General features: G+C 35.7%; 1 protein-coding gene across 3 annotated transcripts in view; it reads right to left on the reverse strand.

Moving 5' to 3' along the window:
• The window catches only part of BIRC6 (baculoviral IAP repeat containing 6), a 185,713-nt gene that overhangs the window by 97,021 nt on the left and 63,297 nt on the right, over positions 1–25,395 (reverse strand). For all 3 annotated transcript variants that reach the window (XM_086743675.1, XM_086743674.1, XM_086743673.1), the window contains exons 26-45: positions 25,086–25,185; positions 24,396–24,610; positions 24,013–24,221; positions 23,366–23,712; positions 22,264–22,483; positions 21,182–21,315; positions 18,499–18,636; positions 17,337–17,464; positions 16,600–16,731; positions 14,409–14,624; positions 13,850–14,033; positions 13,301–13,456; positions 12,818–12,951; positions 11,003–11,156; positions 10,105–10,221; positions 8,970–9,124; positions 7,668–7,794; positions 6,698–6,808; positions 2,400–2,533; positions 1,270–1,397 (exon numbers count right to left, since the gene is read on the reverse strand). In XM_086743675.1, the coding sequence (XP_086599801.1) occupies positions 1,270–1,397; positions 2,400–2,533; positions 6,698–6,808; positions 7,668–7,794; positions 8,970–9,124; positions 10,105–10,221; positions 11,003–11,156; positions 12,818–12,951; positions 13,301–13,456; positions 13,850–14,033; positions 14,409–14,624; positions 16,600–16,731; positions 17,337–17,464; positions 18,499–18,636; positions 21,182–21,315; positions 22,264–22,483; positions 23,366–23,712; positions 24,013–24,221; positions 24,396–24,610; positions 25,086–25,185 (3,239 nt within the window). The remainder of the gene's footprint in view (positions 1–1,269; positions 1,398–2,399; positions 2,534–6,697; positions 6,809–7,667; positions 7,795–8,969; positions 9,125–10,104; positions 10,222–11,002; positions 11,157–12,817; positions 12,952–13,300; positions 13,457–13,849; positions 14,034–14,408; positions 14,625–16,599; positions 16,732–17,336; positions 17,465–18,498; positions 18,637–21,181; positions 21,316–22,263; positions 22,484–23,365; positions 23,713–24,012; positions 24,222–24,395; positions 24,611–25,085; positions 25,186–25,395) is intronic.

The following is a 25,395-nucleotide window of genomic DNA, read 5'->3' on the forward strand; positions in this document are numbered from 1 at the left end:
CAGTAAAATACTGCTTTTTTTTTCCCCACAATCAATCTTACATTTTAATCAGACACGGTATAATTCAGTAACTACTTGAGGTTTTAGAAATAACCATCTAAACCCTTTTCTGGTGCCTTGCTTCCATTTTATGACATTTCAGTCCCACTTTTGGTTTATCTCAAAAAAAGAAAAAATCTAACACATTTCAAAAACTAGCCTTTCAGTGGTCTCATTAGATTACTTCAAATAAATTATGGCACACACACACGCATTCTAACATTCACTGTCAATTAATTATTTTATTGTATTACATCATTTCTCGTACAAGTGATTGATCATCTATGTAACCTAGTAAACACCACTCATCCAATTTAAGTTACTATAGTAAAATGTCTTAAAAACCATTTTGTGTATGATTAAATAATAGATAACACCAAAGTGCCACCTACTGGGAAGCCAGAAACTGAGGAAGCTCATCCCTAATTATACAAAGCCTTTGTCTGGAAATGGCCAGAACATCAATACCAGAAATAAATGATAATTTCTAATATACTTGAGACCAAATGATTGGCAGATTTCCAGTGTACTGCTGTACACACTGTCTTGTGCCCATCGATCTAGCCTTGAAGAGCTGTAAAAGAGAAGCCATAAGTTCCTGTCTCTCCTCTAGCCAGCAGCACTTCTCTACACTAGTGGAGAGACAAGGTAGCAATAGTACCCAGGAGGAGAGTGGGGCAGAGGACATTTTCCACTACTGGGTGAGGAGCAGAGAAAAAAAAACTAAAGCAATAAATATGCACATTGCATAAACAGTATTATGCAATCTCATATTTCATCCTACCATGCTATAAAAGCCATCCATAATATTTTCACCATCTACAAATAATTTGTATAATCTTTCATTAATTCAGGTCTCTCAGAACACTTTTTTCTCTTTCTAATAGGTAAGCTCATCAACAACAACCTTATTTTAGGGATTACTTTAGTAATGCCTGTATCTTAGCTCTAGATAAAATCACTCCAAACAAGTGTTTAAGTGCTTCTATTCACTGTTCCTCACACACAGACGGTTGTGTGTGGAATCCAGACACACTCTTCCACATGCCAGAAGCAGCCCAGATCCTGCCAGTAGTGCTACAGCAGCACTGAAGAGCTCCATCCTTATATAACTTGACAGTTTGAGAAAGTGGGACATACACATCTTAATTGCTATTTATACTTGCACAGATTTAAAGACAAGGTGGCATGAAAGTAAAAAAAAAAAAAAAGAAAAAAGTTAAGATTTACCTTTCTGTTGAAAGTATATGTATTAATTTCAATAAAAATTCACTGAACATCTGAGGACAAGTTGAGGAAAGGTGCACTTGTAATCGAGTAAGAAATTCTTGCATAGCTTGCGTCGCTGTTGGCCCAACCTATAAGGCATTTTAATAAGTATTATATAAACTGAAATGTCTTTGAGAACACTAAGCCATATCTAAGAAGAACACTTTCTAAGAACAGAGAAGTGTTATGTAGCTTAACTTGCTTTCTGAAAAATTTTACAGAGTTTTCACAGGAAAACTATTCCACATCGATTTATATTACGTATTTTTCTATTACTATCAATAAGCAAAAAGCAAGTAATTCAGTTCTTTGCCTAAGACTTGTTTTGCAGCTTGAGACTTTTAATCAATGCAAACTACGCTTCACACAGAATACATTTCTAATCTGAATGTTTTTTCACAAACTACACATTTACATAAGTGCTTTAAATTAATGGCACTGCACAATGACATCCTGAACTATGTATTTTCTGAAAAATTTTCTGGAAAATAGTTGAATTAGTAGATGTTTTCTGTCTCCTAAATTAAGTGTTTCTGAAACTCTTGTATAATATCACATACAATTAAGTTAACTTGTGCTTTTTAAAATCACCGTTCACAGATGTTTCAAAGACTGCAAAAAGCAAAAAAAATCATTAGTTTAAATTAGGAGAAACAGTAAACACCACACAAATTCAGGAACAGGCAAAAAAAAAAACACCCTAATTTCAAATTCTGGAATTATTAGATATTTAAACTTTATCTTCACTGGCAGGCATTTTTATCCTAACTCAATAAAATTTCAGGAAACTAACTGAACCCTTTTGCTTTTCTCATGCATGCCAGCTAAGGAATGCTAGCATGGAACACATTCACTGACATATTGCATGGCATTCTCTCCCTGTGGCAAGCCTCCAGAGAGCTGTAAAAGCATACAATCACTACTAAAGAGTTTATCACCAACATGACCTTCCCTACAGTTGCTGATCAGAACCAACAAAGACTATAACCAAAAAAACGGGAAACAAGTCAAGGGTATAACACACATACACATGCCAAGTGTACTGAAATTCTATTACAAGGAGTTATTCTCTTATTTTAATTGCCAGTTACCTGAGGACTGTGTTGATTTGTTCCATGAGGATTAGTGCCGGAAAGAAATTTCACTAACACATGAACGAGGTTTGGATCTGACACCAACAATTGGGCAGTACTTTCCTGAGCTCCAATGGCACTGCTTGGACCAGCTTAAAAATAAAGACATAAAAATTAAATCTGTAATCTTAAGCATTACATGTAAATCAAACATTTACCTTGCATATCCCTTATACTTATTTCATGACTTGTAAATATTCTCAGCAAAATCAGCTACTGAAAGCTGCTTAATCAGGACTACAATTTGGATGTATAGTTTTCCAACAAGTACAGATATAAACCCCCACCCTCAGTGTTCCAAGCTTGCTAAGGCAGTATTCCTGAAAGTGGAGCTTCATTTTGTAGAAGTGATATATCCTGAACTACTTAATAGTTACTCTGTTTATCAGAGTCTTCATCATTGACAATAATTTCCTTAATCTAAGGAAAGTTAAACTAAAGATCCCAGTCAGGAGGGAAATGTCTCCGTCAAAACCAGAATTAAACCCTGACTGCTTTCATCTCAGCTGAAAAGCTTTCAGAATAATGAAATAAAAATAGCATTCGAAAGACACTTGCTGTGACAGTAAATCCTTGTGGGAAGATGGAAGGAGAAGGTAATTCACAGTAAGTTTTCCCCTCATCAAATGCCATTTTATTTTCAAACAATAAACAGACTTCTTGCTTTAGATGAATGCAGAAAATGAATGCTGATAGTAAGTCTTGTACAGCTATACAAACCATTTTGCATTGATTTATCAACATTAATAGTGGAATAGCCTGTACAGCTACAACTGGTGGCATGGCAAAAGCTGGAGTTAAATAAAAGCAAGAAAGTATCCCACAGCATTCCAGTTCCATTGCATTGTAGAAAATAAGCCTGCTGTAGTTTACATTTGACAGTGCAAAAGATGAAAAGGCTAGGGTAGGGGACAAGTCTTTAAAAAGTAAGCACACAACCTCACAGATTACAATACAATGATTTTCCCTCTAAGAAAACTAGGTATGTAGGTTGTTAGGGGTGGGAGTCACTTGGTTGTTTTAGGAAGTTGTTTCTGAGTACATCATGATACAAGTTAAAAACGAAAGTGACAGGTCACTAACAAAACTAACTTGCTAAGCTCATAGCTCTTGCATGTATACTTAGACCTGTTATATTACTGCCTCTCGTTTTTTTTTTAAAGTTATACTTGTAAATTATTTTAACATTTAAGCCAAATCACTATTACTGAAATTACATTCAACTGCAGCTGACATAACTAATTTAAAATGAGAAGTTAATCTGAATTTGGTTATTCTGTTTGTCATAGTTTTCCACAGCTTTCCATTGTTGACTTTCAGAGGTCACCTGAGTTTGTCCAAAAGTACTCAGTACCCAAACTAATTTTAAAGTAAGTGTACAGAGCACCTCAGATGTTTCTATTTGTATTTGAAAAAGGGACATACTTTTGTGCTTTCCTGCATTCCTGAATGGTACCTTCATAGACAGAAAGTATTTCTTTGTGTTGAGAGACCTTTAATCACCTATGAAGTCTATAATGATCACCATGCCAAGCAACAAAGCTATTCAATGTTCTCTTTTTTAAAAAAAAAACAAAACAAACAAAAAAACCACTACCAAAAACCCCCAAACCAACAAAACACTAAAACTCTCCACTGAAACTACAGCTTTTAGAACATGTATGCTTGGATTTTTCTGAACAGGGCACACTTACAGTGTAGCTTCTAGTCATTTAATTTGTTCACTTGGTATTTCTTTGAAGGTAACATTACTTTTAAAATTCCAGCTTCTTTCTGCTGTGTTCACCTTCACTTGCAAGGTTTGTACTGTAACTACTTAATTAAATCTTGCTATTTATGAAGACTTTGCACCTTAATAAAAGCAAATGTTATGCTAGAACTTCCCTGGAACTGACAGTCCCAGCCCATGTCCTCTTGACAAGCCGTAGCCAAGTCCACATGCTAATCCTCAACTCATTTCCTTCCAGGACTAGAAGGCTCCACAGTTCTTCTAGTGTTTCATGATAGGGTTGATGTCGCAAGTGAACAAATACATTTTCATTGCTTCCTACGTTATTTTATTTTGATATTTTCTATTTAACAGCTGAAAATACCACTACAATATAAAACCACACTTTTTAATTTATACATTATATTCGTAGTCTGACATGTTTTGTTTGATATTTTAACTCAGACTTCAGGATGCATCTACATTATCTGCTCTGTCAGGTAGTGTTTATGCTCAAAACATTGCTCTCAAACAGTATTTCTGGTGACAACAATAACAAGTAAGGAAAAGGGCATATGAGGAGAGCACAAATAGTTTTTGCTAAAGGAACAGGTGAGTAAATGCACTATGAGAATGATCTGACAGTTGACAGCTGTTTACTTTAGAGCAACTGTAGCTCAGAAATTTTTCTTAGACTCATGTAATTGTAGATTTGCTTCTATCCACCTTGTTTCACATGACACCAAATTGTTTTAGATGACACCCATCAAATACTGATTTTAAACACCATTCTTGCAAAATTTGTCCCTGAATCCTGTAACCAATTAAGGTCACTGTTCTGAAAAGAAATGGTGGGGGTATTGAGTTTACCCCGGAAAAATATCTTGCACTCCTCAGATAAGAGTTTCTGAAACACAGAAATCAAACAGTCTGAGATCTCATTCTGAAGAAATTTATCAGCACATAATGGCATAATGAAATCAGATTTTCTGACCATGAACTGATCATGAAGTGACCTGCCCTGACAGTGGTTGCCCATAAAATCCCAACATAGGACAGTTTCCAAAACCAATCTGCCCTATACTCAGGTGGGGAAAAAAACTCAGCTATAAAGCCTTGATTACTACTGGAGAGATCTGAGGTTTTGGAAAAATCACTAAGAAACAGCTTTGAAAAATAGTATCAGGATGAGATCTCTAGAACCACTTCATTTCTCATGACAAGATCTTCCGATTCATGGATCTGTTGAAGAAATGGTGATCAAAACCATAATCCTCAGAGTATAATAGTTCAGAAGTGGGTTCAAAGAGACTCCTTGTAAAATGCAAATAAGGCAAGACTCATATATCTAGAATGGATGGGTGTGTATGAAAAAGCACTGCCCCTTCTCTCCCTTTTTCTTTTCCCACCCTTTCCTTTCTTCTTTTTAAATGACCGACTGGGGAAAATGCAATGGCTGAATGTGAGCATACGTATGAAACAGCAATAATGCATTTCAACTAAATAAAGCAAACTTAAGAAGGAGGTTCCCTGAGGAGGCTTTGAGATCCCATGGTTTAGAAAAATAACACCACAGAAAAGGGACAGAAAGTGAAAACCAGAAGAAAAAAGTGCATCCCAAGGACAATGATTTGAAATGGCATATATGAAAAAAAGATTCATAAGCATCTTTGAGAAAAACTATGGAGAATAGCTGTGTCATCACAGGATGACGAATTGCTTCATAGAAGTGTGATCTTCAGGTGGCTCTGTGCTTCTTCCTTCTGTAATTACCGTCTTTATCATATGCTTGGAGTGCAAACAGACCTTAAAGGAGCTCTGACTTGGTCTAACATGTAGGTTTTAAAAGATTTCTTTCTCCAAGTCTTACCATTTGATATCTTCTTTAGCCTTGAGCACAAGGCCACCACTGCATTTCTCATGACAACTGTCCTCTAATAGCAAGCCATTTAGAAGCTTAATCTCTTCATTTACAAATTACATTCTTTAATTTCTACCAGTCTTGTGGCAAAATCTCATTCACAAAGTGAGATTATTTCTAGTGTGTTACAGCGCAATATACAGAATGTGAGATAATCTGGTGTATGTAGGCAAATGAAAAGGTTGGATTTCTTTTTTAACAGATTCAGCTTCTGGGGGCTTATTTTCAGACCACTTAACATAAGCGATGACTAGTGTCTGCATATTTATGAAAATATTCCGACTGCGTCAGAAAAACATGAATCTCTCACATAGCACCTTAATCCTTCCTTTCTGCTATCTTTTCCGTAGCACAAAGCTAATTCCCAAGGATCATTAGCTAGTCCTAAAATTCATTTTTAGCACACATTGCCAACCTACTTAAGAAGACATTTTTTTTTACCACTAGGGTTTCAGTTTCCCATGGTTCAAGCAATTCAAGGAATCCATTCTTGAAAAGCCTGAAGTTATGGAGAACCAACAAAAGCACTTACATGACAAAAGAGAAGCTCTGGTAGTCTTTCAGATGGGAATCAACATTCATTTGTATGTCACAAACAGGTAACACAAAAAACTTCTCAAAACTTACCATTAAGCTGCATATTTGTCATGAGAGTTAGGCTATGAAGCACAAGGCACCATGTCCGGAGTAAGGTATTAGGATACCATGCCAGAACTGACAGGAAGCTAGTTACTGAAGCTGTCAAGAAAAACATGTTTTTCCAAGCTTTAATCTTCAGGGTATTACTATAAATTTCTTATTTTTACTGTAAGGTACTCTATTTATTATTGTTATTAATATTATTAGTAATATTATTGTTTGTGGCATTTACTTTGTTTTGACAACAATTGTTCCAGGAAATGAGGAAAAGAAGTCTCACCAACACTTCACAGGAACTAGCCCACAGAACTTTCTACAGTGCCCAGACCCTGACATCTCAGAAAAAACAATGCAAAGAAATGGGTTTCAAAACACTGTCATGGAAGTCAGCGTAACAGGTTCCTCATAGCAGGCATTAATGTTTTGGACTATTACCCCAAGACACCATAGATTTTCTACATGATACAGTATAACATATTACAGAAAAAAAAATAATTTGACATGTCTTGTCTTAGACAAAAAGTAATGAGGCTTCCTCCCTCCGCTGACCCCTTTGATAATAAAGGGGTCATACGATGGCATACAAGGAGAAGAAATTTGTCAGACAAGTGCATACAGGTGTACAGTTCACCTAAGTCTAAGAAGCATATTTTTGAAGTAATCTTGGGAGTAATGATGCATTAAGAACCACAAATTTTACAATTTAATTTCTGAGGAGATTACGCAAATTCAAGGAATCATCTCTCAGTTACACACTAGCTACACATTTTTCATGTTAAGAAGACAATGAGCCCAAGAGCTCTTTAATAAGAACATAGACATCATCCCAATACTGATCTTACAAAGAATACTTACTGTAATACTTTTTGCTTATTAGCATAATTCGAGTACTTTAAAAAAAAAGAATCTTATCTTACACTTCCTGAAAATTAAGTTTCCTGTCTCTAATGTATTTTACCTTGGTTCAAGGAAATAACAGGTATTCGGTTAGCATTATAAAGGAAAATATCAGCGCCAGTATCTTTACTTCCAGAGGAGTTGGAATTCAGGCTTAATGTGAGCCATAACTGTAAAAGTGATTCAAGCTGAAAAGAAAAAAAAAAAAAAAAAGGAGGGGGAATAAAACCACTGCCAGACCAAACTCAAGTGTTTTTCCCGAACTCCACAGCATAAAAGATTACCTGTTTCAATTTTGAAAGCCTTACTTACATTCTCAGCTGCTACTATTTCACTGATAACACACTCTCCCCACCCCCTTCTTTACTGGATTTGAAGATTCTGATAAACATAATATTCAAGGAAAATTCAGAATAACTAGCAAATACTTCCGCTATGTTTATAGAATTGATTTATTCTAAATCAGTTACGTTTCTCTTAAGAAGTTTCTTCAAACTTATGTTAAAAAAAAGCAGCTTTACACACCAGTCAGAAACGTCTGTATCATAACCTTACACCTCTAACACTGGTTTGCATGTAAGGTTTTGGAATGTCTTAGTATAATCAAGTGACGTTTACCAGTCAAGTGAAATTACTCAAAAGGCCAATTTAATTACTGGGAAATCTCCTTTACTATCAGAGAGACACTGATGCACTTGGAATAAGTCCCTCAAGGAAAATAACAATTTAGATATTCTGGGGAAGCATCAAGATCTTTTACACCACAAATATATCGATATTTTAGATGAAATATTTAAAGAACAACTGAGGGATGGAGGCAGTCACCCAGTTAAAATATATACAGGCAGGCAGGCACCTAATCACTCATCTATAGCACACACGGCATTCCTTTGTATGTATCAAGAAAAGTGTTGCTAAAATGCTCATTGCTAAACGAAAGACTTTCAAAAAGCACACTTAATTTTAACATTTAGGATCATTGGATAATTCAGGCTGAAAGTTATCGAAGGGTAAAAGATGTCAGACTGGGTTGCTTGGGGGTTTATCCAGCTGGGTTTCCAAAACTTCCACAGATGGAGATGGCACACTTAGTGACACTCTTCACTAATAAGCTAGCAACTACCATTCAGTCAACCTATGAATTTGTTTTTTAAATACAAAAATGTATACCCACTTTTTAACTGTAACAAGAAATGTCAGCAGCTTGTCTATTACATTACTGGCACTGGTGTCCATGACAGCTTCATAAGCACGTAGCATAACAGGCTACTTGCGTCCTGAGTAGCAAGCAATATATAGGAACACAACTTTCAAATTTAGAGAGAAATACTATCGAAATATTTCAAAGTTCATAATTCTATACCTGAACATGGTGGACTTGTAGCATGGAAAAGAGTTTGTTGAAGCATGTGCTCAGCATAGGTATAGATGACAACTGGACAACCAGCTGGGCATTTTGGTTAGCAGCATGTAATCCTCTTAGCAATGAATCATCTGTTCCACTAGGAGACTGGGTTACTAAAAAATAAAACAAGAAACACCATTCCCTCATGAATTATTTTGTAAGAGCTGCTAAAAGTAATTTCATATTTACTTCTTTGCATTTTATACTTAAGGGAAAGACATTTATATTATAATTTACAAGAACATCTTCAATGTTCAGCTGAGTCAGACTACTGACTACCATACTGGTACACTTACTTGAATATCACATCTCTATCTTCACAAAACTGGAAAGTAAGCCCACACAAGTATATTTACACAGTTCTTGTTAAACATATGTTACAGGAGTGTCTAGAGAACACAATGGTACGACAAACAATTGGAACATCTGTTTAACGCATTATGGTAAAACTATTGCAACCAATGACAAACTTTCAGACAATAAAGGCTGAGGATGTCACTAAACCTACTCTATCAACAGATATTCAACTGATGACTGCATGCATATTCAGGTACCTGGAGAACTACAAAGCAGTACATCTTCACAAGATGCACAGTGCAACTCACTGGAAATATGCTCAGAAGTAAACCGACATATTGTTTTTATAACATAAAGCTTACTGAACAGCTGAGTTCAAAACTGTATTCAAATATTTTCATTTTCATCACTGAGTAGGTAAAACTGTCAAGGGCAAAGCAGCTTTCAAACAGCTGAAATTTCACGATGAATGCAAGAATGGAGATTCACAAAACCAGGAAATTTAACCTTTACTTGCAGTTAGATAGGAAAATGAAAACAATTCCTCCATTGTAGTATAATGCACTGTAAAACAAATCCTACGTATTTGACCAGTTTCACAAAATGTCTGAAATATACGTACATACATAATTAAAAAATATGAATAAATAAATATCTCTAAAGCTTGGTCTAACAGGAAATTTCAAGTGAAATACAACTTTTTCTAAGCTGCTAAGTGACCACAGAAAAAATTAGTATAAATTTCAAAGCATCATGGTCATTATGTGAAAATAATGATTTCACAACATGTAGTTACATGTAGGTGATGTGTTTGTTAATGCTTGTAGAATGGAATCAGCCTCCAGGGTGGACATCATTTTCAGCATCAGCTCAGCCTGCTGTTCAAGTCCAACTTCTAGACGTGCATCTAAAGCTACACAAGGCAACAAACAGGGTAAAACTGAATTATATCAAAGAGATATCATTAGTTACTCTAACTTCCTGTGCAACCAATATAGCTATATAGTACACATAAAACTGAAAAAAAATATCAGTATCACTAGCAGGAAGATTCACTTTTATGTATTATGGAATTAGAATGCAGAAACTTGTGCTCTGAACTGAACATAAGACTCTATAGACATGAACTACATAATTAATAAAACACTAAATTTGTGTGAAACACACACATATTTCTTTTCACAGTCACTTCAATATCACACATCACTAAATCTTCATATGTTTAATCCTATTTTTCCTAAGGTAATAGCTCAAGACCCAAAAAGCTGTTTTTCCCCAGTGTAGCAGGGGAACGATCTATCATCCTAGTTCAGTAGTACTCCTCCAAACTAAACAAGTGTGCCACCTCATTCATTATGGTAGAGCCAACTATACAAAATATCAGCCAACTAGAAAAGAGCTTCCAAAATTTCCTGAGAAAACAGGAATGCCTATAAAAAAACCCCAAACATCTGGCTACAAGTGTATGTCCAAAAATGTTAGAAAATAAGATTTTCTGCTATGCTAGGCTGTTTTAAATATAAACTTCACATAATATTCTCTCAGTTACCACAGAAAAACTGTGGCATATATAAAATTTAATTCTTTCCACTTAATATACATAGAGATTGTTAAAATAATTTGATATGCAAAAGTGTCAAGTACACAGCATCACAGAAAAGAGACCCTGAACAGAACTTTAGTTTGCTGCATACCTTGAGAGACCGATACGCTCACAGTTTGTGATCCATTTTTCTCTGTAGTTACCGGTGGTTTTGCAACTGGAATTCCAACACCTCCAATGTAAGGATTGTAATTATAAGTGCCATAATCGGCACCCCAGTAATCGTACCAAGTGCTGCTTATAGGCTTAAAAAACAAACAAAATAACAAAAAAAAAAAAAAAACAGCAACACTTTAGACTGCTGAAGTATAAAAATAATGTTTGTAATGACTAACAACAAACACTGAAGTTACAAAAAATTAAAACCAGAAGACTGGATCCAACAGCTGTAAGAAAATTTTGCTTCAGTTTTTATTGCAGTTTAAGTTACTGAATCCTTAGAGACTGTCAAAATCCAGCAATGTAGTTAGCTGTCTCAAAGATTCAAGAAGCCAATTTGAAAATGTTATCACCCATTTTTATTCACACATTTCTACCATACAGTAAATTTGGAAATGGAGTATCACACAGATATTTTGAGAAGTTACTTATCAAGACAGAACACTATACTATTCAATGTACTATTAAAGCACCTTGAAGCCTCAGTGAGGCTCAGGGATTATTTGTACTGGGCTCTGCAAGAGAAAGAGTTGAATAATCTCTACTGAGGTGCCATAATTTGTGACACTAAGAAAGCATATGGATCACAAGAAAAAAAAATAGTAATGTAATACTGTATGAAGGCAATTTGTGTATGCCTGCCTTTTTAATGGCAAGATCCAATATCCATTGTCATTTTAGAGATACAGAAGCAAATCTTAAGGATTAAGAATGAAGAAGTGTTTTGATAGCTGTTTTTAGAGGACATCCAATCAGGCAATAAAATCATGAAGATACCTGCGGGTGAAGTGGGCTGGAAGGAGTACCGCCACATGAAATGACAGCAGGATGAAGATGGAGGGAAACATCAGTAACATAAAAATCAGGTACCATGTGGAATTATTGGTACAGTGAGATTTAAAGAAACAAAAATATTTACATGATAGGTAATTAGTGGAAGGACATATGAGAGAATATAGAAAAAAAAAAAAAAAAGAAAATTTTGTGTTATTTGAACAAGTGGTGAGAAAGACCATTTAGGTTTAGGCTGGAGGTTTAAATCAATAGTGAGAGGAGCAAGAAAACTCCAAATGAAAGTGCAATCCTTATGGACAAAGAAAAGAGACTCCACGTTTTGTTATGAACAGTTGTGATTCTTCATAATCAAAGTATTTTTGTTTTTTTAATAAACCTTGAGAATATATTATTACATCTAAATGTAATTTCACTATCTCTGATAGGTTTAGCTTCCATATTAAGTATGAAAGCATTTAATAACTTTCTTGTCCCACAGTGAAATAAGTTTTGAAGTTAGCTGGTTCTCCTCATACTCTGAAGCTGGTTCGAGCACTAGCTACAGCTGGCTTTTTTTTTTTTAAACACAATACTAGCAGTACTAACTCATACGATCAATTGCAGAAGCAAATGGCATTCTATTCTTAACAAAAAAGGATGAGACTAGATCTTATTTTTCTTTAATATTATGCTTTTGGTGTCCTTAACATGTACTAAAGTACGAGTAAACTTATAACCTCTTTTTTATACAGATATCTTCATGCAAAAGTAAAATATTTTGTGATCAACTGAGATATGAATACATCTGAGATGAGAATACAATCTTTACATTCTTTCCCGTCATTCTACATTAAATCTTTATAAAAAGCTAAAAGCAGGTCTAAGACACCAAATACCACTAATGAAGTGCTGTAAGAAACGATTTTACTATTTCACATGTGAAGTTTATCCTGAAAACTCAGGTGTGTCATACCTTGAAGACTTTGGCTGCAAGAGGATCTTTTTCCAAATCAATATCCAAAGGATCGATATCAACTTCCATCAGGTCTTGCAGTAATTCAAGGTCAATGTCCTTATCTTTTTCCAAAGATGACAGAGGTGGAGCACCTTTGAATGATTAAAAGTGTGTTAATGCTACCAAGTACAAACTATCAAACATGGATATATCATACACTTAATGGATAATTTTAAGGCTTTTAATATTACAGTTCTTAGTGGAAGAAGTTAATGAGCATAATCAAGTTGCCTTTTTTAAATAATCAGAAAATTAACCTTTTTTTACTGATCAGATGCAAAACCGAGTTGAAGAATTGCTCATATTCTGTTTCTATTTTCAGAAACTAATTATCCTATCACCAAAAATCTTTCACTGATATTTTGATAGAGGAGTAACAGCAAAGGGTTTTTTACTTTTTTTCAGTATACATGTACACATTAAGATCACGGAATAATTTACCTGTGACATCATGTGTCAAAGGCTCATCTATTGTTTCTACTAACTGAACTGTGGACTGCTGGAGAGCATCATCAGAATCCACAGCTGAAGCTCCAGCATCTTCTCCCAGAGCACTTTCTTCCATAGCTTCAGCTGCTATAGGTGCCAACAACTCTCCTACGTATTGGATTAAGCAGACAACTCCATTTCAAGCTTTATTCCAGTTACAAATTAACATCCCAGTGTCTATGCCAACTGCCTGTTTTTCTTCTTCTACACTCTAAATTCTCTAAGGGCTACTTCTTTAAGAGGAGGATTTCTGAATAATTTTCAAATAATCAAGGTCATATAAATATTAGCTTTTCAATGTGCAAATCACTAATTCAAGATTTACTGTAATTACAATTTTAAATTGCATTTTGTACATAATAATCTCAATTTTATTATTTTTTTTTAAAACTATCTTAATAGTGTCAACAGTCTAGCATAATAATTAAAAATCTTAAAGCATTAAAGGAAGAAAGTTTTAAGTGTAATGTACATTCTGAAAAATATAAACTTAAAGCAAACCTGCTAGAATATCCTGCAGCATACAAGTCAGAGAATACTGAGCCCATGCTCCTCCCCAAGAGATATCTCCTCTGTTAAAGTCAGTTCCAACGAGAAGCAGCAATAATCTTTCCAATTGAGTCTCATTTACAATCTCACATAAGTGAATTGTTGGTCTTGTAGCATTTGCAATTCTAGCAAGAACCTACAGAAAAAAAGAAATATAAGCCTGTTCATATTTAACACTATAAAAATATGTAATAGTTTTAATTTCTATGATTATTAGATTTTGCTTACAAGTAAATCGGGTATTTTTTACTATCTTAAATTTTAAAATTTTACAAGTGTAATTATATGAAAATATTTCTTTAAAGTTACTTCTCTGCAATTTTGAGGCCATCATATAGTAAGTTACACAGAAGATGACAGATCAGAAAAAATACCTCTCCAGAAATTACCAGAAATTTTAATGCTGCAGCTAATTTTTACCATCAAGCCAGCAGAAAAAAGCAGTCACGTAAAACTAACTTAAATGCAGTCTCCATTGCAACTACAGAGTGATGTTTCACAATCTGTTTACCTTACAAACAAATAGAAGTAAATCTGCATGACAAGTAAAGTCCATGGACAAGAGAAAGAGTGCCAGCTTCTGCACTACAGAAATACAACGTTCATGTGCCAGTGTAAATGGAAGTGGTTCAATTTCTGGAGTTTCCTTTGTTGCTGATACTTCTGTATCTAAAGTAGAACGAGGCCATTCTGCAGTCCGACGTAAGCGTATTAAGTCCTTGAAGTGCTGCAGAAATAACGTTTGAAACAACAGTCACATTTTAAAACTAACCTCTAAATCTTTTCCCAGTGAAAATCTGAGACAGTAATAACAGTAACTGTAAAATTTAAAAAAAAAAAAAAAAAAAAAAAAAAAAAGAGAGTCTAAGAATATATGAGAATCTGGAGAATCTGGAATAGAATTAAGGCTTTACTGGCAGAAATTTGTTTTGGCAGCATGTTATCTCAGGTGATAGCCTCATAATAAAATTATCCAGTTCCACACAAGTGCCAATTAAGCCTTTATGTTTGCCATAAAACATATTGAGAATATGTATTTTAGAAGTTTCTTTCATATTTCCACACCTGCATATAAAGCTATGGTTATCATGAAGCAAACTGCATATAAAAATAGCTAACATGGAGATTTACCCTTACAAGAATGCCGACTTCTCAGTTCTTCACATTAGATAAATCATCAATAATTTCTAACTTTCTTAATTCTTCGAGGGTACAAAGCAGCCATTAGCCACCATAAACTGAACTAGTCTGACACTTGACCAGGGCTCTAAACCACAACCTTTTTGACAAAGGGTCTACAAATTCAATGGAGGAAAGAAGGTGCTTTTATTAATCCTCCCATCCACCAAGGGCACACATTTAGCAGCTCAGTTCTTCGTATGAGCTACACAAGCAGTCTAAAATTAGGTAACACAAACATCTCTTATATTCTCACTTAAATTCTCACTGAAGTACACCAGAGAAACAACTACTGACTAACACAAAGATTTCAGCTTTCTCCTAAATGCAATAAATGTTTTAAGTTACTCACAGCTTGTCATAACTGAAAGTGATTAGTAGGTGAAGCAGTAAAAATTGCATGAAATGCAACTATCAAGTGTACAGTAATACCACAACTAGATGTTAAGATACTGCAAGGGAAAAACTCTTTAGTTCAACATGCTTTTTTGATGCAACATGTCTGCTATAAAGTGAAACAGCTGGACAGGATACTTCAGCCAGTGACTCATTTAAAGATGTCTCAAGGGGACCACCAGTGGAGTAGCCCCTTTGATATAACCTGTTGGAATAAAGCAGAAGATAGTGCAGGAAAGAGCAGCTCATGACAAGAAGAGTTAGTGAAAACTTAGGGCTTTATTTTTATACTGTTGTTCAAATTTTGTGAGGCAGGTTTTTTTTTCATAATTACTGGAAGTCGTTTTAAGATTTCCTTTTAGATTGCCAGTAAGGTCCAACATTCTATAATCTTTTTCCACAGACCTACTTTCAATCATCCTGACAGACATCAGTACTTCTGGAACTAAAGAGTAAATATTTAAAGATATACTTAAACTTAGTAGCTAGAAAGATTTACACATTTTTTTTTGTGTTCTCTGCAAAGTCCATGTTACCATCTCCAGATATCCCTAAATTTCAGTACCTCATCTCATAATCAAAATAATTCTTTATCTACCACATCCACTCTCAGTATCTGTGGCATACTGCAAGATACCACAACTTACATGACAAGTACTTTCAGAAAGCTAAGAAGATTCTGAGAAAGCTCAGAAAACTTTATCAAAAGTTTTATTGATTAGTTCAGTGAGACAGTCATTGGAATGATTATTTTATGATTACTCAACCAGGAGAGGATCCAGAAGAGTATAATGCATAAAAGTTAGCCACATAAAATAATATTTTACATTTCTATTGGTGGATGCTACACAAAGTTTAAGATAAAACTGGCATTTCCAAAGCTGCAAGATTATTAGTGATTTTGGCCGTGACTACCTAGAAGACCCCCGTAGAAGGCTAAGCTATTTTTCATAGTTGCAAGAGCTTTCCAGATGGCTGCTGTTTTCAGCATCAAAATATACTTGATAGCAGTTATGATGAAACAACTTTTTAAAATAAGGGTCAACATAGGACAAAAATTACTTTGCAGGAACAGGTCTTTTCACACAAAGGACAAGAAGTCAGTCACCGTGTTCAGAGCATCATACCTTTGAAGTAGCCTGCTTTAGTTTTGCCTGTTCTACTAAAAGTTTGTATGATGATCCTTTGTTGCTTTGTATTTTCTCTTTTTCCATCTGTTCCACCAAAGCCTTCTGTTTTGCTTTTAATAAGTTTAATTGCTAAAAGAAAATGTTATTAGGAAAAAATGAAAATTTAAGCAATAAGATGTTAAAAGGATCAGTATGTTCATATGATAGTAATCTTCAGTTCAAATTATAACTTGAGCTTTCAAAATACAGTTTATATACAATTTTAACTACGACACTGTAGGGGGCTACTAGCAGATCCAGAACAGATGAAGTTTGAGAAGAAATAGTATTCTTAAAAGGAGCTCAAGACATACATGCCCAGGGTCATAAAACCTGCATGGTTGCATTTAGAAACTAAAATTTTGTGTCTTAAGAATTAGCAACTTTTAAATTACAGCTTAGGTGCTTGGACTCAGGTATACTTAGATTTATCTAGAAAGTAAATTAGATTTATTGTCCAATATGGACCACATAGTGCAACAGCACACTCCAACATTTGTTCTTCCAGCAGATCCCATGCCCCACAGTTTGAGATGAATGCCAAAGAAGTTAGGCAGCCCTTAGCTACAGAATCAGACCTACGCAAAAGCAAGGCTGAATGAATCCCAAGGCCAAAGTTGTTCTTTCAAGAAATGACATCTACTATAAATGAGATATACTTCTGTGAAAATAGCCACTACCGTGCTGGAAGTCACCTGTTTATGATGCACAAGCTGTTTTCTGATCTTCCGGGAATACAGTCTATCGAGGCTACTGTTGCCTTTAGTAGATCTGCTCAGGCTCTGAGTGTGAAGGCTATTATTAATAAAGCTCCACTGGTTTCCTAATGGAAATAGAAAAAAAAAAAAGGAGATATTAATCCATGTTATTAAACCTCACTTAACTCCAGAGAAAAGCATTTACATTGCAGCAATGGTTAGCATCTCCATACACTGAATACTAAAGAAACAAGAAAATACAGCTCTCTCAGTGTTATGCAACTGTCATCACTGACGGTAATATCTCTGTGTTATATTAAAATGCAGTAGTACCATCTTGTTTTCATTGCTTTTGAAACATATAAGGAAGTAAGCAAAATTGTCTTAACTCAGCTTTACAGTTTTAATTTTTAGAGAAGACGTTCAAAGAAAACAGTTAATAGTTAAACAACTTTAATAATAATAAACAGACAAAAAAAAAGCATTTAAAAATATTGGACTGGATACAGACACCACGGCAAACACCAAAGCACTTATGAAGCTGAAGAGGGAATTTTGACCAGGGCCTGTAGTGATAGGACAAGGGGTAATGGCTTTAAACTGAAAGATGGTAGATTTAGACTAGGTACAAGGAAAAAATTCTTTACTGTGAGGGTGGTGAAGCACTGGAACAGGCTGCCCAGAGAAGCTGTGGATGTCCCATCCCTGGAAGTGCTCAAGGCCAGGCTGGATGGGGCTTTGAGCAACCTGGTCTAGTGGAAAGTGACCCTGCCCAGGAACGGGGGGTTGGAAGTAGATGATCTTTAAAGGTCCCTTCCAACCCAAACCATTCTATGATTCATACTGTTGCCCTTTCTCACAATATAAACTGTCTCAACATGGTGCCAGGTCCTGGAGTCACAGGATAATGTACAGACCTTTTAGAAAAGAAAATCAATCCTGTATTTTTCACTTAAAAAAAAAAAAAAAAAAAAAAAAAAAGAATTAATACTTCTAAGGAGAAGGGGACATGAAGCTCACAACAATGCAAATAAAATGGTCACAATATTTGTTTTTTAAAAACTCCTTTTTCAAGCGAATTGAAAATATATTTTAAGCATTTGAACAGCTCCCAAACCAATATCCACAGAAGCAAGTTTTGATAGTAAGTGTTACATACCTGTCAAAAATCGTTCCCTTTCTTTTCCATTCAGAGGCTTCTTGGCTGTGGCTGCTTCATCTTCAACAGTAGCTACGTAATCCAGCAGTCTGGACACCAGCATTACAACCCAGCTGATCATGGGAATGTCTAAAACTCCTTCAAAATAAATAGATTTGAGTGCCTTAATAAAGTTTTGAAGCAGTAACAAACTAGTTTTGAAGAAATCAAAAAGCATTAGATGGCACACATTTCACTAGGTCACAAAGATTCCACTGCCCCCCTCCTCTTTTTTTTTAAATGAGGATAAGATTGAGCACTCATAAATGACGGAAGAAATCAAACATTCAGTATAAAACTCAGGTGCAAGAGAAAATATCACAGTTCTTAGTCTAAGAAGTCAGAAGTTAAAAGCTTCACCTCCACTGTTAAAGTTAAAAATTAAGTGGTTAAAAAAAAAAAAAGTCAAAAATTGTATGTCTAAATTTCCTAAATATCAAACGCAGAATGACAGCTGCTTGCATTAAAGCACATAAATTAGATGTCTCAAATTCCATACTGTGAAATTCCTCCATCAATCAGGACTCCAATAAGACAATTATAATCATGCACCCAAGTATCTTCATTTTTACTCCTTTGTTAGTGTATTTTCATGTAGCCATTTGAGTAAGATGCAGGAAAGCCAAGACTGAATTCAGACAAGATGAACCATGCTGGCGGCACTAATGACTGGCTGTTGTCTATTTCAGTCTCACACATTAAATGCAGTATTTTTGTACTGGCAAAAGGGAAAAAAACCCACATCTTACACATCATGAAAGAAAAATCCTTGTGTGCATGAGCAAATCTAAATGAACAGTTCTAAAGCGAGTGCTCAATAAAGACCAGAAACCTACAATTAATGACCACTTAATTAAGTAATTATGCAAATGGCATACCTTTACATACTATCAATACAGCAAAGTCATTAGTACTAGAGGTTACACGTATATTTTCGTATCTGCGACTGTGCTGAGCTACATTTAACTACACTTTTCATGCACTGACCTCAAAAAAGCTTTAATGAACTCAAGCTATTAGCAATTCCAGATCAAACAAGAAAACTAAGGCATAGAAACAACTCATCCAAAAGCACGTGTAGCTCCTGGCAGCCCAAGCAATAGGATGCAGGCCCTGACTGTTAACTCCAGTTTCCTGTCCACACTGGCAGAAAGCAGCCCACCTCAAGCAGGCCAAGGAACAGGAGGCCTCCCCATAACAGGACCTGAACAGGAACTGCAGACTCAATTGCAAGAAGAGAAATAAGTAGCACTGGTGCTCACTACACACCTTTTTAGTTGGCAGAACAAAAAGAAAGGAACCTGCTCCAGAGTGAAGAATGTACCTTCTCATACTTCTGTTTTAAACAAGTGCATTTTTTTTTCCTTTTATCTCTTAACAACTCCAAGATTTTCAGCTTCTCTCCCTCCCATCCAAGTGTCTTTTGCTTATTCCTTTTTTCCCCTCTGCTTCAAAGTTTACAACTTCTCTCTACCCACAACACTCACCTCTTGTTCTGATTGTCCTTTGCTTTCTGACTTTCTCCCCAGTAAGTTTTCACCTCTTTGACCCTCAATTATGCGTGATAGTTCTCAAACAGGAATTTCTTCTGCCATACCTGATGCTTCCACCACACATAGTAATGCCCTAGTACTCACCTGTACTGTCCAGGAGGAAGGAAGCTGGAAGACCAGCAAATAAAGCTCTGAAGTATCAGTTACTTCTGCTTCCTAAAGTCCTCCGTGAGGACAACTAGTAAGGAAGAGCTATGAAAGGAATTGGCAGCTGTGGGGAGAGTGCAAACAGAGGTAGAGGAGATGTAAGCTTGGGTTTGCCTCAAACTTGTTAGAGACTACAGCAGGATATGGCCAAGATAGAGAAAGTACATGGCAGACCAATGGGAAGCAACAGTACAGCTTCTGACACCAGCTGTAGGCTTGTTTACATCAGGAGACAAGGTAAAAAGTAAGGACAGAGTCTCAGCTGGCATTTACCAACTTCACAATGCTAAGAATTTTAAACAACCTATCGTTCTACAATGCTCTGCTACGTGTATGTAACCTAGAGTAGCCTAGAGTTTGATGTTTTCAAAAGCAAGCATTTTCTTAAACCTTAGGGTAGTTACAAAAGCACTCAAAGAAAACCAAATTTGGAGAACTAAATTTCAGTAATTTTTGGGGGGGTCAAAAAAAACCTTAAAACTCCTGGTGATTACAAAAAATCCCACGTAGTTTCCAGAAACCATGCAGATACATTTAACAAACTTGTCTTCATAACTGTATTTCACCTCAAAAGCCTGAAACTTAGAAAGGATGTCAGGAGCAAACAGGGGCACTTTCCAAAATGCTGAATTCCAAAGTAATTCACTAAAGTCACTAGAGCTGTGTACACATCGGATGTTCCCACCATTTTTAAAAAACTTTAAAGCTTCCTCGCTGAATTAAAAGCAACCAAATAGACTTCTCTCAGGTTTAAACAGGAGAGTAGATAGAGGAATCTCTTTTAGCACCTAAAGAACAAGAAGTTTCACACATTTTAAAAGACAACTGTGTTTTGGAAATATAGTAAACACGCAATTTCTTAATATACCGAAAATTGTGAGCTAGTCTCTCAGTTTTCTAGCTTATAATAAATATGAAAATAGTTTCCCAAGTTAGAGGGCTACCTTCAGTTCTTCTGTGCACAGGTAAATGAGGTTGCAGTGGTGACAGCAGGTTATCCAGAAGATTAAGTAAACTTTCTAAAACACCACTGTTGCTAAGCGATCTTTGGCCAATGCAAGAAAGCAACATGAAGACCCTAAAAACAAAATTTACATATTTAGGATTTTATTTCTTTTTCAGATCCAGTAATATTCTGAAACACCCCTTGTAGAACAATATTCCCCTAGGCTTTCATCTGAGATAAGCAGATTGCTACAGAGAGCAGTTCCGCGAGCCAGCAAGTGAACTGGATTTCAAGTTATATTGTTGTAATGATAATTCAGTATTTTATGGTGAACATTTTCTCTTTCACCCTCAAGAGGTCAGCAGAGCGTTCCACTTTGCACATCTGAAAGGAGATTTTATCCGTTTCTTTTCCTATTACATATGATATATTGATGTGCAGGAATAGAGAACTCAATTCATTTATTCTTTTATCCTTGAATTAATTCCCTTTTTTAAAGTAATGAAAATTTAAATGTTGCTGTCCAAAGAAGGCAGAAAGCCACAAAACAGCAAATATGTTTGATTAAAATAAAAAACTAATGTTTAAAATATCAGATGTTCAAAACTAAAGTTCAGAAACCTGAAACAATCCACATGTCTAACACTCATTGCTCAAGTTTATGCTTGTTTGCTCTTATCTCAGAGAATTTTTTTCTATTAAATGCTAATAGTGTGCTTTCCAGTCTCACTCCTACTTCCAAATGCATTAGAAGAACAGCTCTACGATGAGGGTGCATTAAAGCATGATAAAGGAGAAAGTGATTTTTGACACTGGGCAGCAATCCTGCTAGATATGCAAAGATCTCCAAGTAAGGAAAAACAGCAACTTATTGTGGTGCAAGCACCAAATAGATGCAATAAATAATTCCAATCAGACATTTAGCATTTGTAGTGCTTTTTAGGGACTATTTCTTAAATCAATGGAATAGATGGATAAATTTCCTTCAGTGACATTTTGTCAATTCCGATGTTAAGTTATGAACAATTAAAGTATTTAAGTGATCCACAGGTAATATATCAATATCGACTTACACCTTACCTGTCTTGTGGGAATATGAGAAGCTGCTCTGAATTGTATAACTCTTGCAGAACATTTGAGAGAAATTGACCCCACCATCTTTCTCCTCCACAGAGCTGAACAAGCAGAAGACCAGTATGCAATCGTATCTTTGGGGTTCCACTGATACAGAGGTGTTTAAATAATTCTTCACAAGCTTGAGCATGAAAAGTACTTTGCAAAACCACAGGAACGGAGTGCCCTTTTACGAAAAGAGAATAAGCAATTATATTTAAGATGACAATGGCCTGAAAACATAAGAGGAAGAAGTTTGCAGGAAGTTTTAAAAACTACTATGATTGACTAGCTGGCACAGGGGAGGAGGGAGTACATGAGGAGATGGTAATTTGCTAGGATCCCTTTTAAAGACCAGGCCATTTGGTCAAAACCAAATCAACATCATGTCAGCCTTTATTAAAAAAAAAAACAAACCCAAAACAAAACACCACAAACAAAAAACAAACAAACAAAAAACCCACACCACTCCTACTCAGGACTTTTCAATTTCAAGTGTCCAAGAACTCTTTCAATGACAAGTTTAGGAAATAAAACCCCTTCCTTGATATGAAAAAGAAAATTAACAGAGTAGAGATACTGGTTTTACAACTTTTTTCCTCCCTGCCTCATAGAAGCAGTTTCTACTTTCCCTCCCCACTTCTAGCTGCATCCCCAGAGTTGCAAAGGCTTAAATGCTCACAGATCCTTCCACAAGCTAAATCTACCTATGAAAATAACAAGAGTAGTTCTGCTTGGGAAGTCTTTTGTTACTTTGGGAAACTGACTCAGCCCACATGGATCAGATCAGTATCTGAAAAAAGGAATATGCAACCAGGACTAGGGAAAAGGGAGAAGAACCTCGACCTCCCCTCCTAGCCTATTTGGGAGCAGGAAGTGCTTGGGTCAGCTTGGTGCCACTGGTGAAACTTTACACTGTATGTTATCAACTACTAAAATAATGGTAAAAAGATATCTGAACATAGTTTAAAAGCTTTATAGTGGGGAAAGCACAGATCAAGAAATAGAAACATCTGCAAATTGTTTCTATAAATACGACAAAAATATCAAAACCGGAAAAAGTACTAACCATTGGAAGAATGAAGCAAACTAAGCAAAGTATCCAGTAAGTATCTAATGATGGTGCGTAATTGTTCTGTGGATGACATCTGAATCAACTCTTTTGGATCAGATTGCTCCTTGAGTGTCTTCCTGCTTGCACCTAAAGCTACTCTGAGCCTCTGAACAGCATGGTGAGCCAAGTTGAGTTGAAGCTGCAGCTGAATGCAGTCCTGGTAAGCAGAAAATACTCTGCTATCCTCTTCTACTGCCTTGTCTGGCTTTCGTAAAAAGTACTGGGCATTGTTAGCACTATTGAGTGGTGGTAGGTCAATACTCTGCAGAAGGATTTCTAACCGATGACAGGCCAAATTGTACCTGAAGTGAAACATTCCAACACACAAATCAATAGACATTATTAAACAGCAATACATTTGACAGTCATCCTGTCAGAAGACAACTTCTGGTCCATGTTGAATGCACTGTTAAAACAGATACTGAGAAAAACAATACAGGGTAGTCTGTTACTGCTATTCACTGTAACAGCTCTACAACAAAGCCAGTGGTTTTTTTGTTCAAATAACATCACGGCAAGAAAAACAGCCATCTATAACATTATGATATCCCAGTGTTTTCAGCTAAAATAACTAGTAAGTACACATATGCTTTTCTTCTAACCTGCATTGTATATCTTCTTGCAGCGCAACCATCATTGCCAAATGTTGGTCAATTTCTGGCTGATTTGCAGCTTCACCTTCTCCTCTGAGGGGATCATGCATTAATTTCAGCTCATTTTCAAACGGCAAGATATAGGTATGGCCATAATAAAATCCTAACGGGATTTTTGCTCTGGCATTTGTGCTACCATATCGACCAATAACAGTGATCTGAAAGAGAACACAACTATACTGTAACAGAATCATATCAAAACAGGAAAAAAAAAACAACCTAAAATATTTATAGCCAACTGAATGAAGCTTGGTCTGAAGGGAAGAGAAGGTTCCCATACTAACAAAGATCCCAAGTTTAAAACAAAGAAGATGCAGTTTATCTCCTTTTACCTTCATAAACCTGCAAACTGGGGGTGGCAACAAGTCATGTAAAATAAGTGAATGTGTGCTAATGTCAGTAGCCACTACCAGTCGCCTTCCATCTACTTCTTCTCCTAAAGTCCAGATGTCAATTGACAAGGAAGCCAAATCTCCACAAGTGGGAATCAATACATCCGTCAGCAATATAGGTCTTCCAAAATCTAATGTCACAAATCTTCTTGCTCCTAGGGGAAAAATACAGGATTGCCTAAAACACCTGTGTGTGCTAACCAGTGAAGAGATGCTACTTCTCAAACAATTAAGTTATTGTTCACATATTGTTCAAAAGGTATATATTTAAGGTTAAAACATAGCTACACAATCTCAGAATCTCTTACTACAACATGCACCCGCTGAAAAGAAAATTTTGGCTTCAACTTAATTTATGTTACCATGCCTCTTATGCACTGTTTCAGAATAGGTGCTCTATCGAGACCCAACATACTCCCCTGGCTCCCACAAGATTTTTCAATTTTACAAACATAACTGAATGCTGGCGCTTGAACTTCCAGATTCAACAGAAACGCTGACTAAGAAATACCTTTTGTCTTTGGAAAGCGAAGTGAGAAGGAGGCTAAGCGACTTACTTAAGAGCCTGGTAAATATTATACTTCTTTTCAGAAAATGTGTCAAAATTATTATTAGGATTTCTGGTTTTACCTGAGTGCATTCGCTCTATAATAATTGACTGATGAGGCGGAGGTTGAAGAAAATGTGAAGCGTGAGATATTGCAAGAGCAAGACCGGATCCAAGTGGATTCTGAGGAGTGGGAAAACATTAGTAAAATTAAGTCACTAAAATCTATGCATTTATAATAAGAAGTTCTTTACGGTAAGAAAAGACGGTAAGAAAACCTCTTGTGATTTAAAGATGTACAGTTTTGACAACACATCACTACACTTAAATTTGAGCATGAACCATCAAAATATAACTACTAAATTAAAAGGATTAATAACTCTTTACACAGTT

This window comes from Chlamydotis macqueenii, chromosome 3 (assembly GCF_036417535.1).
Source record: "Chlamydotis macqueenii isolate bChlMac1 chromosome 3, bChlMac1.mat, whole genome shotgun sequence".
Lineage (NCBI taxonomy): Eukaryota > Metazoa > Chordata > Aves > Otidiformes > Otididae > Chlamydotis > Chlamydotis macqueenii.